This window comes from Carica papaya, chromosome 7 (assembly GCF_054855325.1).
Source record: "Carica papaya isolate Zhongbai chromosome 7, ASM5485532v1, whole genome shotgun sequence".
Classification (NCBI taxonomy): Eukaryota; Viridiplantae; Streptophyta; class Magnoliopsida; order Brassicales; family Caricaceae; genus Carica; species Carica papaya.
In genome coordinates this window covers 10,239,391-10,254,860 of record NC_142315.1, presented here as the reverse complement: position 1 = coordinate 10,254,860, position 15,470 = coordinate 10,239,391, and the positions used below count along the sequence as shown (strand labels likewise).

The 15,470-nt window shown below is 35.9% G+C and overlaps 1 protein-coding gene across 1 annotated transcript; it reads right to left on the bottom strand.

Moving 5' to 3' along the window:
• Positions 1 to 1,071: 1,071 nt before the first annotated feature.
• On the bottom strand, positions 1,072 to 2,900 carry ARSK1 (root-specific kinase 1). Its single transcript, XM_088206995.1, has 5 exons — positions 2,419 to 2,900; positions 2,182 to 2,317; positions 1,893 to 2,029; positions 1,687 to 1,810; positions 1,072 to 1,596 (listed from the first exon to the last, which is right to left on the bottom strand). The coding sequence occupies exons 1-5, from the start codon at positions 2,812 to 2,814 to the stop codon at positions 1,106 to 1,108; spliced, it is 1,284 nt and encodes a 427-aa protein (XP_088063121.1). The 5' UTR covers positions 2,815 to 2,900; the 3' UTR covers positions 1,072 to 1,105.
• Positions 2,901 to 15,470: the final 12,570 nt, after the last annotated feature.

Below are 15,470 nucleotides of genomic sequence, written 5' to 3'. Positions count from 1 at the left end.
TGTATTTCATGAGAGTACTAAACACATTGAAATCAATTGTCATCTAGTTCAAGATAAATATAAAGAAGGTTTCATTAATTCACAACATATTCCTTTAAAGCAGTAAGTTGCAGACCTATTTAGAAAGTTATTAGTTGCTCTTTTGTTCTATTCACTGCCAAGTTGAGCTTGATTGATCTTCATTGAGCTCTAATTTGAGAGAGGGATGTAGAATTATTATGTTAAGTCAGCTATTGTTAAAATTAGGTAGATGACCTGACATGTAGTTTCTGTTTTAGATGAACTGAATGTAACTTTAATATTCTACTTTGTATATAAAAGTGTTAGTTGAGTTATATCTCAACGAATAATAAAACAAATAAGCATTTTTCTTCTTCTGCTTCAATTTTCTGTTTTCTTTTACTTTCTGATATTATGTTCAAATTTTATAAATGATTATAATTTTCTTTTAATTTTTATAACATCTTTTACATTTTTTAGTTTTTATAACATCTTTTACATTTTTTTGAAGACAAATCTTGCATCAATAGCTTAAATATATATCATTTTAATATGACAATATGGGTTTAGTTTATTTTGTATGGATTTATGAACCATTTCACAAAAATATTTGGACTCCTTGATTACTCTAACGGGCCATGGGTGAAAACATAATGGGTTTAATGATAATCTACTCTTTTCTTATATATATATAATTTTTCTAGAAAAAAAAAAAAGGAAAAGAAAGGCATATATGCAAGTAAAAGGGCGGTGAGTAGTAGCTAAAACTTGTGTGTATATTCTCATGAATATTGAAAACAGGTTGGTGCATGCCATGTTTTTTTCTTTTTAAATCAAAAAAATTAGTTTTTTAGAAATATCTGCCCCTTGACTATGATAGAGAGTAGGTATTTGTCTATTCTAATTGAATTTCTAAGTTAGGTGTCTGTCCATTCTTCTTCTTCTTCTTCTCTTATATTCTCAACAACTAAAAAAAAAAAAATTGAATTTTTTTTAACACAATTCCAAATCCAAAATACCCAAATTATAAAAAAAAAAAAAAATCCTATAAATTTGAGCAACACAACTATGTAGAAAAAAAAAAGTATACGCAATGGGTTTGTACTTATACCCTTTTTGTTGGTAATTGTGGGAAAGTTTTATACAAAGCAGAATCTGAATAAGACACCAGAGGCATTTGCAGCTTGATGGTTTGCCTGGAAGGTTCTTCTTCTTGTGTTGTTTCTTCTGAAGTTTTACTAAGTGGGTTTGGAACTACATACACAAATGGTCCTACAAAAGCATCTTGATCAAAGTCCTGAAGAGAGTTAAGAATATTGACCACATGGGTCATAGTTGGGCGAGGCTTAGGGTAGTGGTTCAGACATTTGTAGGCCAATGCGGCAACGTTTTGAGCAGCTTTGACTGGAAACTGGCCTTCAAGTCTTGGATCTACCAACCTTTCTAACTTTCTTGGGTCTTTTAAAAGTGGCCTTGCCCATTCCACCAGACTCTGATCTCTGCTTGATCTTCTATTGTCTATAGACCTTCTTCCTGTTATTAACTCTAATAAAACTACTCCAAAACTGTATACATCACTCATTGTTGTCAAGTGTCCTGTAATTAATAATGTAAGATTATTATTAAATATTTTAATATAGTAAAAAAATATATGACTTACCTGTATATTATATTATATGCACATACCAGTCATGACATATTCCGGGGCGGCATACCCTTGCGTGCCCATGACACGGGTTGTGACGTGGGTGTCTTCTCCTTCGGGACCGTCTTTTGCTAACCCAAAATCTGACAGTTTGGCATTGTAATCCTGAAAGTGTATGTATATATTATATGACACATTATATTTTTGTGTTCACCAACACATCTATATAATAATTATATATGCTTACAGAGTCAAGTAAGATGTTGGAAGATTTGAAATCACGATATATCACAGGCTTGTCTTCTTCATGAAGAAAGGCTAGTCCCTTGGCTGCTCCCAAAGCTATTTTCATCCTGGTTGACCACGGCAAACTAACACAGTATCCTGCAAAAACAATACCCAAATTCTTTATTAGACCAAAAAGTGTAATTAAAATATTAATGGAAACGTGATGATCACTTGGAATGAAGTGAATTTATATATAATTATATACGTAATAGTTAGTTAGAAGAGGAAAAAAAGAAGTAAATACTTACTCCTGAAGAGTTGATTTTCCAAACTGCCTCTTGTCATGTATTCATATACCAGAAGCCTGTTTTCATCCTCGCAGCAATATCCAATCAACTTTACAAGATGCGGATGCCTTAATTGTCCAAGAAAGATAATCTCTGCCTACAACATATACATACATATATACGCATATATAAGTATATCTGATAAAATTGTTTTCGAAAAATGGGGGGGGGGGGGGGAAATAATTAATTAATAATTACCAGCCATTCCCTGTGGCCCTGCATTCCGTCCAAGTTCAAAGCCTTAACAGCAACATTCTGAGCCTCTAATCCCGGTCTGAAATTCTCATCGATGAATCCCTTGTAAACGGGCCCGAACCCTCCTTCTCCAAGAAAATTACTCCTTGCAAAATTGTGAGTAATTACTTTGAGTTCTGCAAATGTAAACGCATGAAGCTTGGAACCGATGAGAGAATTTGAGAGATCATCAACAGAGAGGCGAGAGCCGGGATCGCTAACATCAGACAACGAAAGCCGACGGAAGGAGCTTTTCTTGACGCCGTGTTCTACCAATTCATTGTTTTTGTAGCAACTGAAGATCAGAGACTTCCATGAAATCTGCTTCTTCTTCTTCATCACACTCATCTTCTTCGTCATTGCGGAATGTGAAACTTGCTCTGAAGGAAATCAGGCGTTTGTGAATAAATTACTTACTTCGATTGACCTGCTGTGTCCTCTTAACTCCTTAATTTATATACAGATGTTTCGATGATTTTTTTTTTAAAAATAAAATAAAATAAAAAGTGATGGTTGAAAAGGTGTTCCCATGACTGAATAATTTTAATTAATTAATTAATTAATTCTAAATATATGTGTTTTATATATATATATATATATATATGAAGAGTTTGAAGTTGATACACAAAAGATTTTTATATATATATATATTTCTGCTAATTAATTTGTGATGTCGGGGGGTTCTTTGTATCTGAATTTGTTAAGCAAAGTATGACTACGATAACTCTTCCTACTAATATTCTTGGTTAAATTAATTACATCCGTACACTAACTAAAAACAAATTTTTAAATAAGATTATACATAAAATCATGAATTAAATAATATTATGGATAAACAAGAAGATTGTTCATCGTAATTAAAACTTTCTTACTCTTTATAAAATATTTTTCTTACTTCAATTCATATTGAGTTTGGAAAATATTTTACTAACAAAATATATAAATTTAAATTTTGTACAGTACAGCAATTGACGGCTTACAATAAATAAATGTTAAAAGCCTTGTGTCATCATTTTCAATGTCAAAGGGAGCGGAGCAGCTGGAGGAAGGTATCTGAAATTTTTACCCTTTTGTTTTTCTTGCAGATTCATGATAGCATATCACCGAAAACTTAATTATTTATGTATGTATGTATGTATATAATACGAGCACTTGGTAATATTTTATATAAGGGCTTATCACAGACTATATTATATTATCATATATATTAAATGTTGTATGTGTTGATGTGCATGCAAAATTACTCAAAATTTTCTGTACTCTTTCCTCATAGTTTAACTTTAATTATATATTTCTGGTATTGGGTCATTTCAATCAATCTATATATATATATATATATATATAGTCCTTTCAGCAGCCAAGTCAAGCGTCATTCATATAATTTTTACAAAAAGGTACATATTTGTTAGAATTTTAAATTGCAAAATAACAAGCGCACTGCTCAAATATCATACGTGCACAGTTATGAACTACAAATGTCCAATAAAAAAACTTGTTCATATTGAAGATTAATATATATATAATGTATAATATAATTGGACCATACATCACATAAAGTCAAATACGTTTAATCCTACTTAATTTTTGAATCGTGTGTTATTATTTTCAGTCTCTATAAAAATAAAGGTTGGAGGATTGATTCAATCAATTTCTTAACCAATCCTTATTTACGGGTTAATTATTTATAATAATTATTTTTGAGAGAAGCCTAAAAATATAATATTACGTGAAATATGTTACTTTAAAATTTTATTTTTTATTATATATAAAATTTAAGCCATCAATTCGAATATAACTGAATACACGTAAAATTTATTATTTTATAAATATATTATGAATTAATTATATTTAATTTATTAATATACTAATAGATTTATAATAAACAAATTACGTTTTATTTGAATAAGTCTAACGTATTCGATTAAAATAAATATTATGTAATAAATTAAGTTATTTTAGTTAGAATAACAACAATCATTTCTTTGTTTAGAAAAAAAGAATTAATTCTAAATATTAAATTATATAACTAATTAAGGATTAATCAATTTAATTAGAAATGAGATAAAAATTGTAATTTCCATTTTAATGTAATAAAAGGATCAGCATCTTTGAGTTTTTTTTTTTTTTTTTTTTTGTCTTCTTTGTGGTAATTAGTCTAAGAAGTAGTTTCAGAAAATGTCAAAAGGAAAAGGGTGAACAGATGAATCTACCCTCTCAACCACCTCTTACCTCCAATAAAATATGCACTGACCAAACACATTCTAGAAAATCTGGAGATATATGGCCTCCAGCCTCCAGCCTCCAGCCATGTATGGCTTTAAAAACATATATATACATATATATTATATATAGAAATAAACCTTGAGTACATATTAACTAATCACTTGGACTTTACATCAGTCTCCCTGGTTTACAAAACCTGTGGATTTGCAAATAATATGCCTTCATGCCCTCAAAAGTTAGGCTTATCCATACAATAAACTCTCAACTATTTCTATCACCAACAAAAAATATTAGTTTATCTAGTTATACAAAAAAAAAAAAAAAAAGTTATTTACATCAAATATAAATTTTTTAATATGTTTTAAATTTAAAAGCGTATTTAGTAAAGAAACTTTAGTTATGAGTTTAAAAATATTGTAAAAATAACTATTAAATCAATATATTTTTAGTCAAAAACTGTTATATATTTTACAAAATAGTTGCAGAAAGTAGGATATTAAAAAGTAAATATTGAGTGTTTGATTAAAATAATTACTTATGTGAGATAATAATTGGTAAAAGATAATGAACAGCAGGAGAAGGTGACTGGAGGCATACGGAGGCGACTGGCAAGCAGAGAAGCACTGGAGGTGGAGGATGACAGGCGAGATGTGATGATGGTCGGCCAACGATATGAGATGGTAACCGGCAACAGACAATGAACTGCATGAGAAGGTGATTGAAGGCATACAGAGGGGACTAGCAAGCAGCGGGGCATTGGAGGTGGAGGATGACATGCGACAAGTGATGATGGCCGGGGGACGATGGTGGAAATGGTTGAATAAAGCAAAAAAGAAAAGAGACCGTAATTCATTGAGAGTAATTTTAGAACAAAAATGATAATAGTTGAAGTATTTTTAGAAATATATTTTGACTTTAATTTTAACTAAAACTCTTTTGTTTCATTGTAAAATACTTTTTAAATGCAAAATGAGCGCTTCGCGTGTGCCACTAACTAATTTATTTTTTAAATCTTATTCTAACAAATTTTAGTTGATTGCTTATCAATAAATAATCGACCGTGATAAATGTGATAGTAAAAAATATTAGTTAATGTAATAAAGAACTACTTGACAAACATTAAATTATTATCCACATAAATATCGTGATTAAATTGAAGGATGTGAGAATTAATTAAGAGGGAAAAATATATTCTTTATAAAAATAAACAAAATTTTATTGCATTGGTAAAAAATTCACCAAAACTACATCATACACATATACACATATATTTTTCATTGGTGGAATTAAGGTTTTGTATTAGGTAACATCTTTGCAGCCCGACTGAGAGCAATGGTTACTGTTCGTGTACGACAACATGGGAATTAAGGAATTAGAACTTTTTATTAGGTGTTCGCACGTGTCAAGAGCCCATGTACGTAGTCATCAATTGAAGCAGCGACAAAGAATCTGATTATTAGAAAAGTATGAATGATTGACGGTGTGATTTTGAGGAGAGCATCGTATGAATGTGGATGAGCATTATCCAAAACCTCCTGTTTGGTAGGAGTTGGACATGATGATTGTATTAAAAAAAATAAAAATAAAAATAAAAATAAAAGTTATTATTATTATTTTTTGTTACAAGGGAAAGCAAAGCAAATATAGCTAATAGAAATGATCACACATAGGTATGACACAGTTTGGTCTAGAAGACACCAATGATGTCATCACGAAGGATGAGCAGAAGTCTCAAGGGAGGTTACGGTAGAAAGTGACCTCCCGTTGGACTGTCATAAGGCAGGTTCACCAGGTAGTCGGCACATCTATTTCCTTCTCGATAAATATGTTGTACCTTCACAGTCCAATCTTCTATGAGGTAAGTCTTAATTGCTAAGAGAAGGTTGAAATTAGTGTTAGCCACAACCATCTCATTATTAATCACCTTATTCAGAAGTTGAAGGACGAGAGCACTATCTATCTCCAGGATAACTTTGGGTGAGCCCAGGTTCCAAGCAAGCTCAAGACCATCTAAGACTCCCCATAACTCCACCTGGAGAACAAAACAAGTCCTAATCTTCCTAAACTACCCACCGAGCCACTGTCCAGTACAATCCCTGCCCAATGCACTAGCATAGGCAATGTCACTACTCTCGTGGTGAACCCCATCCGTGTTGATCTTGATCCAATTCTGGGGGGGCAGAATCCAACTGATTAGTCTCTCCTACTTCTAACTATAGTGGTCCGATGGGGTAGAGCAAAGGCTTGAGGCTTGGAATGTGTACTCAGTCATTCTGAAGACCTCTTATCTCAACTCATCCATGCTGAGTGGCCTGTCATCAAAGACAAAAGCATTTTGTTGCTTCTATAATAACCAGCATGTAATACCAAACACTGTCCTTTAGTCCTGAAGGGAAGTGCACTAACTCTATTGATTCTACAAGTTACCGCATACCCAGTCGTCAAATGAAATGCTGAAGAAGGTATAGGAAGCCATCAGTGGGATAAGCTTCTGCCATAAAACCTTCACCTGATGACACTCCCTCAAGACATCGTTAATGTCCTCAATGCCCAAGTCCACACACGATATATCCCAAATCATCTGTCATGTGCTTGCGAACCCGTTCTGTACTGGTAAGCAACCCTCTCTAGAGGATTATCCATAAGAAATGTTAGATGCATTGTGCGCTCGACCACTTTCATGCAAGGTTCCAGTTGTTATCAGCAAAAAGAGAAGCAATATTAGTAATCATTCGATAGCAGTAAGGGACATCCACCCCCAAACCCTCCTATGGAACCCTAACCACAACCAGCTGCATAATAACCCTAGATGGAAGCCTGCTCTGCAGCCAATTCCAATCCCACTGACCATGCAGAGTCACTAGATACCTAACCCTCTGAGACTCGTTGTTATTGTTAAGAGGTTGGTAGGAAAAAAACTTGAGTGACCCATATCCCCCCAGCCAATTATCCTATCAGAAACTCACTATAGTGCCGTCCCTGACATGCCAAGCTAACCCTAAGTGGACCTCTTCCCAAAGACCACTTAACTTCCTCTATAAGTGGGAACGATATCCTAAATACTTGCTAGCCTTGCACTGGAGGTGCTATTTGTACTTATGCCATAGAATTTTGACCCAGAAGAGATGCAGCTGTGTAATAATGTTGAAGCCAACATTCATTAAAAAGGCTTTTTTGAGATTCTTAAGGTTCATGATACCACCTCCTCCATGGGTGGTATGCTGGCATATATCATGCCAGCTGACAAGGCTCGTCTTCCTCGCACCACTAGACGAGCTCCAAATGAAGTCTCGCATTAGCCAATCAATCTAGTCACAGAGTGAGCTAGGGAGGGCGACAGTCCACATAGGGCTGGAATAGCTATGAGCAAAAATTTGGCAAGAGTAAGGCAATCAGCCATAGACAGGCTTGTGGCCTTCCAACAAGATAATTTCTCCCGCACATTATCTAAGATGTACCTGTAGGTGTCCTTGGTAACCCTACCATGTAGGAGGGAAACCCCTAGGTTCATACCTAGGTTCTTGAAAACCTAATAACCAAAAGTGGAGTTAATACGAGTGGCGTCCCCAATCGCAATGTTATGAGAGAAGAAAATGCACGTCTTGGACATATTGATCTTATGGCCAGAGCTCTAACATAACTCATCGAGCACCCTCTTAATAAGTTATACCTGCCTATTAGAAGTCTCACTAAAAAGGATTAGGTCATCTACAACGAAGAGGTGCAAGAGCTTGGGGCCCCCCAAGCTCAGAGTAATTGGGCACCAATCACCACTGCAGATTAACTTATTAATATACTAGGAAAGACGCTCTATATACATCATAAAGATATAAGGTGAGAGAGGGTCGCCTTGCCGGATGCCTATCAAAGGAGTGAACTCCTCCGTGGCCTCCCTATTCCAAAGAAGCTGCATGGAACCAGAGCTGATGCAATGCATGATGACCCGAGTCAGATCCTGTGGGAGGCCAACGTCTTAGAAAGTATCCTTGATGAACTCCCAACTGAATCTATCGTAAGCTTTCACAAGATCCACTTTAATTATCATCCAGCCTATCTTGCCCTTTTTACGCCTCATCGAATGGATAACTTCTTGGGCCATAATTATATTGTCTGAAATGCTCTTGCCTTCGAGAAAACTCGCTTGCGTCTCACTAATCAGACTAGGCATGATATTTTTTAGCTTGTTAGTAATGATTTTTGTGATAATTTTATACGAGACATTGAGTAGATTTATAGAACGAAAATCTTTGATAGACTTAGGTCTCGCCACCTTAGGAATAAGAGTGATTAAGGTTTTGTTCTGACTAGTCTCCAAATCACCACCTTGAAAAATTTTTATTACCATGGCACACACCGAATTGGCGACCATTCCCAGTGAAGTTGAAAAAAAGCCGCATGTAAAATGTCGGGACTCGGCACCTTGAGAGGTTTCATGTCAAACAAAGCCATAGGAATCTCCTCTTTAGTGACTGACCTACTCAAAGCATTAACAGAATCACTACTGAGAATGGAGAATCTATCCCGGACAGTAAATGCATGACAACTAAAATCCTCCTTGCAGTATAATGTTCTAAAGAATTCAATGACCATGTGCTTAAGCCGACTCTCATCCAAGATCCAATTACCCATACTGTCCTGAAGTATAAAAATCCTACTCCGCCTATGCTAGCCATCGTGCACACATGAAAATATGTTGTGTTCTTATAACCAAGAGATATGAACTCGCATCTTGACTTCTGCATCCAATAGAGCTCTTCTTGTAAGAGAGTCTCCTCGAGCTCTTGACGGAGAAAGACCTTGAGTCTATTCAGATAATTGAAAGTGGAGCATTCAAGGGCATTCTAAATTCTGTTGATATGGGCCATTAATCGTCTCTTCTTTTAGAAAATATGGCCAAAAACCATGGTATTCCAGGCCTTAGTACGTTGAAAAAAGTTATCCACAGTAGCCTAGAATAAATCACCACTCTTCCACCTATTCCAGACAAGGCTAGGAAAACCCGGGTGGGTAAGCCAAGAAGCAAGAAAGTGGAAGGGCGGGGAATGCGGTGTATAGCAACCTGGTGTTAATGAGAAGAGGTCTATGACCATACTGGAGTTTGAGAAAGTGTTGTACGACTGAATCAGGGAACATGTCAAGCCAGGCAGAATTTGCGAGGGCCTGATCAAGACGTTGGAACAACATTCCCCTTTTCCGGGTAAATTTTGGCCCCACAAAGTCAAGTTGAGAAAGGGAATTATGACTGATAAACTAAGAAAAAAACGAACAACCACCACTTCCTCTAGTGGCACCACCCTGTCTATCATAACCATCAATCATCGCATTGAAAGTCCCAGTAATAGACCAAGGCTCATAAACGGTGCTACTAAGTTGAGTGAGGTGAGTCCAGAGATAGCAACGCTTTTGCACTTGGGGGCTACCATACATAGCGGTAAAAAGGATTCCTAGATCGCTATCATTATAGTGAATCCGGGTGTGGACAAATTGGACGTTATTAACCAATATGTCAACACGAATTAGATCATTCCAAAGAAGCCAAATACCCCTAATGAACCCATGGGCTTCCACCCTATAAGAATAATTCAAACCCAGACTACAAATAATCATGTCCGCCTTATCACCAGTAACACGCAGCTCCACCAATGCAAGTATCGAGGGTTTGTGTTACCGAACGAAGGTCCGAAGTATGCGGTCAACATTTGGGTTAGTCACTCCTTAGCAGTTCCAAGTAAATATTTTTAAATTCATAAAAATATGAGTAAAAGAGGGAGAGGGTTCGAAACCACTAAAGGGCACTCAACCGTCTAAGGTAGTGTTGCTGGAAGCAGCGCCAGCCATAGTTGTATCTTCGTCACTCTTTTTCCCGGCATGAGCACCACCCAGAACTTCTGCCACTGCAATTTTGGAAGCATTCAGGACCTCTTCACCTTGCTTTTTCACCTTGTGGTCCTAGTGGGATGCTTTGTTCACATGGATACTAGAAAGCTGTCGATGAGGAGGCCAGACCGTCTTCTGGCTCTGAGTGTTTGACGAAGAGGCGTCGGAGGTTGTGATTTTGGCCGGGTCAGTATGGACACCTGACTCGCCCTGGTTGCTAATCCGAACCACTGAATTCCTCTATAGGTCAAGTAAGGTTCGACCCTAATGGATCAAGGCTGATAGGTCAAAATTAATTGGGAGGCCCATAATTTTTCCTTTGGGCCTTTTTGTCACAAACTTTCTGTAATACCCGTAATTAATTTTAAAATTTTAAAATTAATATATAAAATATAATTTTTTTAATTTATGAAATTTATTTAATGTAAAAATTAGGAAAAATAGGTGGATGATGAAATTGAAAATAATTTTGAAAAAAATGAGTGAAATTTTGGGTTTTGGGGTATTTTTGAAGAAAAAATCAGAAACAGGGGGTTTTAATATTATTTAAAAAAATTGTGCTACGTAGGACTGCCCAGTCAGTAGCCTTAATGAACTAGAGTGCACCGCGTGCCAAGGCATGCTGACGCGGTGCCACTTGGGAGGCCACGCTGGTAATCGCGTGCATGCGATCGGACGGTCTGGATTTATCCTGCGTGTGTGGACAGTCCGGGTTCGTTTCCTCCTCAGGCGCGATCGTACGGTCTAAATCAAATCGCAATGAACAATACAGATTTATTTTCTATTTAAACGCGATCGGACGGTCAAAATCAAACGCGATGGACGATCCATATTAAAAAAACGAATATAAATATCTCACTTCACACCAAACTCTAAACCTAGCCACCAACCCCATCAGAGAAGAAGAATCAGTCGTCGGGAGAAGGAGTCGACTGTCGCTTGCCGCCGTGCCAGAGCCACCTCCGACTGCCAAAAGAGGTAAAAAATTTCTCATTCGCTTAAAATTCGATTTTGAAGACCCCCGTAACCAAATCAGAGCAAAAGAACCAATGGATGAGGCAAAAATCACGAGTAAAATAAAAAATTACCTCATATGAGGCCCTTTTCGATTCCCATTTCGTGTGATTTTTCTACCATTGTATTTATCATTCTGTTTTCTACAAGTTGATCAAAGAAAAAGGCCCAACCGTGAAGGTGAACCGGCGGAGCTGCCACACCAGTAAACTTCGCCACTAGTAAGCTTTTGTTTTTTGACTTTTTTCGGCCAATCAATACCCTTTAATGTATTTTCTCGTAAGGATAAGTATAAAATCGGCAGAAATTGGCTTAAATTGGCCGAAAACGGCCAGTTCGGGGCAAACCGTCGCCGCGAACGGCGGTGCCATCGTGCTAGAATTCTGAAATTGGTCAGAAAAGGGTTTTAACATCTGTTTTGGATTTTTTGGGGTACTTCTAAGTACTTGGAGCGTGTTTTAATCTCTAGAAAAAAAATTCAGGGAACCCGGGGACTACCAGTAGGCGCAGCTGAAAGTTTAACACTCGGACACTGATTCACGTAAGAATCCCTCACTCTATTCCTTGCTATAGAATTAAAATTTAATTATAAATAATGTGGTATTTTGTTCAATTTAAAAAATCTAGATAATTAATCACAGGTTACTAATGGAGGCGAGACTGATTACTTATCACTGTTTATCATGTTTTAACTGATTGATTAATTGTATAGTTTTAAATGCATGATAATAGATTGGAGTTAGTAAGATGATTCAGTTGTAGTTTTTTTATGCATGTATTGCTTATTTTTCATGATTTACAATTAAACTGTAAAACTGAAAATTAAATGTAAACAGAAAATTGTTTGATTAAGTGAATAAATGAATGGTAGCCTTACTGGATATCCTGAGAGATGGTGGACGGACTGGGTGCATAGAGAACCCTATCGTGAATGTTGCCTCATACCGGACGGAGTATCGATAATTGGTATTTTCACGCTCATACCGGATATGGTATAGGGATGACCCGTTTCACTCTCATACCATATGAGATATAGAGGGATGATATTTTTAGCGTTCATACCGGACGAAGTATAGGAATGACCCGTTTCGCCCTCATACTAAACGAGGTATTGATGGATGGTATTTTTGGCTCTCATACCGGACGGAATATGGGTACGGCCGGTTAGTTGACAATATTGAATAAGGGTTCACGCGTAGTGGGGACTTCTCTGTGGATTTCTATGGATACCAGTAGGTAGATAAAAAGAAAAATTTATTGTTTTGGTTAATTGAATATGAGACTATTATATTATTTGTGTTATTACCTCTATAGGTTAGTTTTAAAAATTTCACTACGACAAATGTACAATTACTTATGATAAATGAATTTATTTAAATTAAGAGCTCCATTAGTTGTTTTCATAATTTTTACCAACCTTCGTTTCTATATCGATAAGTAGTGTGACATTCTTACTGAGGTAGTGTATCTCACTCTTTCATTAACATTTTCATATCAAGAGGACCAAGATCTAAATTCTGATTCACAAGAGGGTTGCAAATAGGATGTTCAGTTGTTTATTTCCATCTATTTCTTTAATTTTTCGTTATTCTTTTACAATGATAATTCTCGTAACCCTATTGGGTATTTTGAATTATTGTGTAATGAATGTAAACCCTAACGCTATTATTTCGCTTCCGCGGTCAATTTATAATTTATTTTCTCTTACGTTTTGGGCCATTACACCTTCCCTGTTAAACTCCAATGGGCGCTTCCTCTCCTGGGCCCAGCGCAACAGATTTTATGCTGGGGCCTGCTCGCTTTACCCAACCCGACCCAACCTGGTAACAGTTTCTTTTAATTTATTACCCATATTAACACCCTGTTCATCATCTACCAATATTCCCCTGTGATGCTCGACTTTCCCTTCCTTTACTCTCTTACATTAACACCCGTTACAGACTTTTTCCTTAAATCCACATGCAATCCGATGTTGACTGAATCCCCCTCCCCTATCTCTACAATCAAATCAAAGTGTGACCCCAATCTATAGGGCCGATGATAATGAAACCTTCCTTGTTAGCGGGGCCATTTTTTTTCCTGTAATTCCTTTTTACTTGGTGCAACACTTGCATCCACGGCCCAAATTTTTTCCCTTGTGCCACCGGCTACGACAGGGCAAGCTGGGTATTTCCTTCAGGTCGACTCTCCCCTTCAGTGTTGGCCTTTGTGGATTTCCTAGGGCATTGGTCATGAAGGTGGCCATAATATTCACATATTGTTGGTAGCCCTTCATACTCCACCCTCTGAAAATGCCCCTTAATCTAAATTTTAGAAATCAACAGTTTAGTGAAATCCACCGAGACAGCTAGACACGTAAACTTCTCTGCTCCGTCAATTCCGTATTATAATCGATCCTCATCACCGTGCCGATTGCCTTAGTGATGGCTCTCAACACACTTTTATGGTAGTATTGGATGAGCAACCCCAAAAACTGGATCCAGCCAACCACTGACGTGACTTTATCTTCCTCAACTGTGAAAGATGTTGTCCATAGTTGCATTGTCAAATAATGTTTGTAAATGACCCAATGGCTCTGCTCAACAATCAGATTACTACTGAGTTCCTCATGGATTGGGTCAAATCGTTATGGACTCTATCTGAGAAGGCCACTATCGGGAAGTCACCATCCGTAGCCAGGATCACATCATCATCCTTGATTTCGAAGTCATCTGCCTTCTTCTCTATTGGCCTTGCATTGGTAAGTTCATTCTTGAAAGATTCATGATTTCATTCCCAGCGTCCATAAAGACCCATTCTTTGCTGTTCATATTCCATCCGCTCACCATCCTTCGACTCTGTTAGATCCATGTCACTAACCTCCTCCATGTTCTCGCCTAGAATCGATTCACTCACCAACTCACCCTCCAGTGCCGGACGATTGGGTCTTTCCTTTATTTTCACTTTTTTTGTCGAACGATCATCATCCAGGCACGGCGGCGCCATGCCTTTTTCAGTAAGCAAAATATCATTAAGAGAGAGCATTTTTTTGTGTGTAAATTAAAAAATATTTTTATTAAATTAGGTATTTTTATTAAGATTCAATGTATGCCAAACACAAGGAAGTCATTTTGGTTTTCTTTTAATTTTTAGGCAAAGAGGTTTGGTAAACTATTTATTAATAATGTTTTTATAATTATTTTTATATATTTAATTAATCATATATTATTTTTATTAATTAAAACGAAACAGACATGAAACACACAATTCCATTGTAGAACTTTTTATTTTTATAGGAATAATAAAAATAGTGATTATATAATTAAAAAAAAAATTGATAATAATATTATTGTGTTCGTAATTTTTTATTGTTATTATTATGGAGAATATTGTGGTTACGAGTTGGTTGTCTAGAGTTGAGGCAACAAAATGTCTCTGGTCATGATGCAAAGTATTTTATTTAAATTATGGAATTTGTGTGCATGAATTCATACATATATATATGTGTGTGTGTGTTGAGTGCGCCAAAGCCTCTTTGGGGGTCGGTTGATTAAATTGTATATATTTATAAACATGTATTATTTTATAGATGAATTATTTTGAAATTATTATCATCGGTAGATTTATAAATAATTTTTTATTTGTTTTTTAGAATTATAAAAATGAATATTAAAGTTGATTTTGAACTAGAAACAAAAATGTGGTACATCCAAGCCCAATTCTGGTTGGACGACCATTTTTTTAGCATTATCAAGACTTCAAATTTTAATAAAAATAGAAAAGTTTAATTCTAATAATTGGAATTTCTGGTTTGACTATAACTACTAAGTTTCAACATACACCTACTACAATTTTATGTATTACCATCAATAATAGTTTAACAAAAACTTAAACAACCAATAAAACTTTTACCTACTCTAGAA

Coding starts and splice junctions, on each gene's coding strand:
- ARSK1 (XM_088206995.1), bottom strand. CDS start 2,814: ATGACGAAGAAGATGAGTGTGATGAAGAAGAAGAAGCAGATTTCATGG. Junction 2,030..2,181: donor GGAAAATCAACTCTTCAGGA/GTAAGTATTTAC, acceptor TTGTTTTTGCAG/GATACTGTGTTAGTTTGCCG. Junction 1,597..1,686: donor CCCGGAATATGTCATGACTG/GTATGTGCATAT, acceptor TATTAATTACAG/GACACTTGACAACAATGAGT.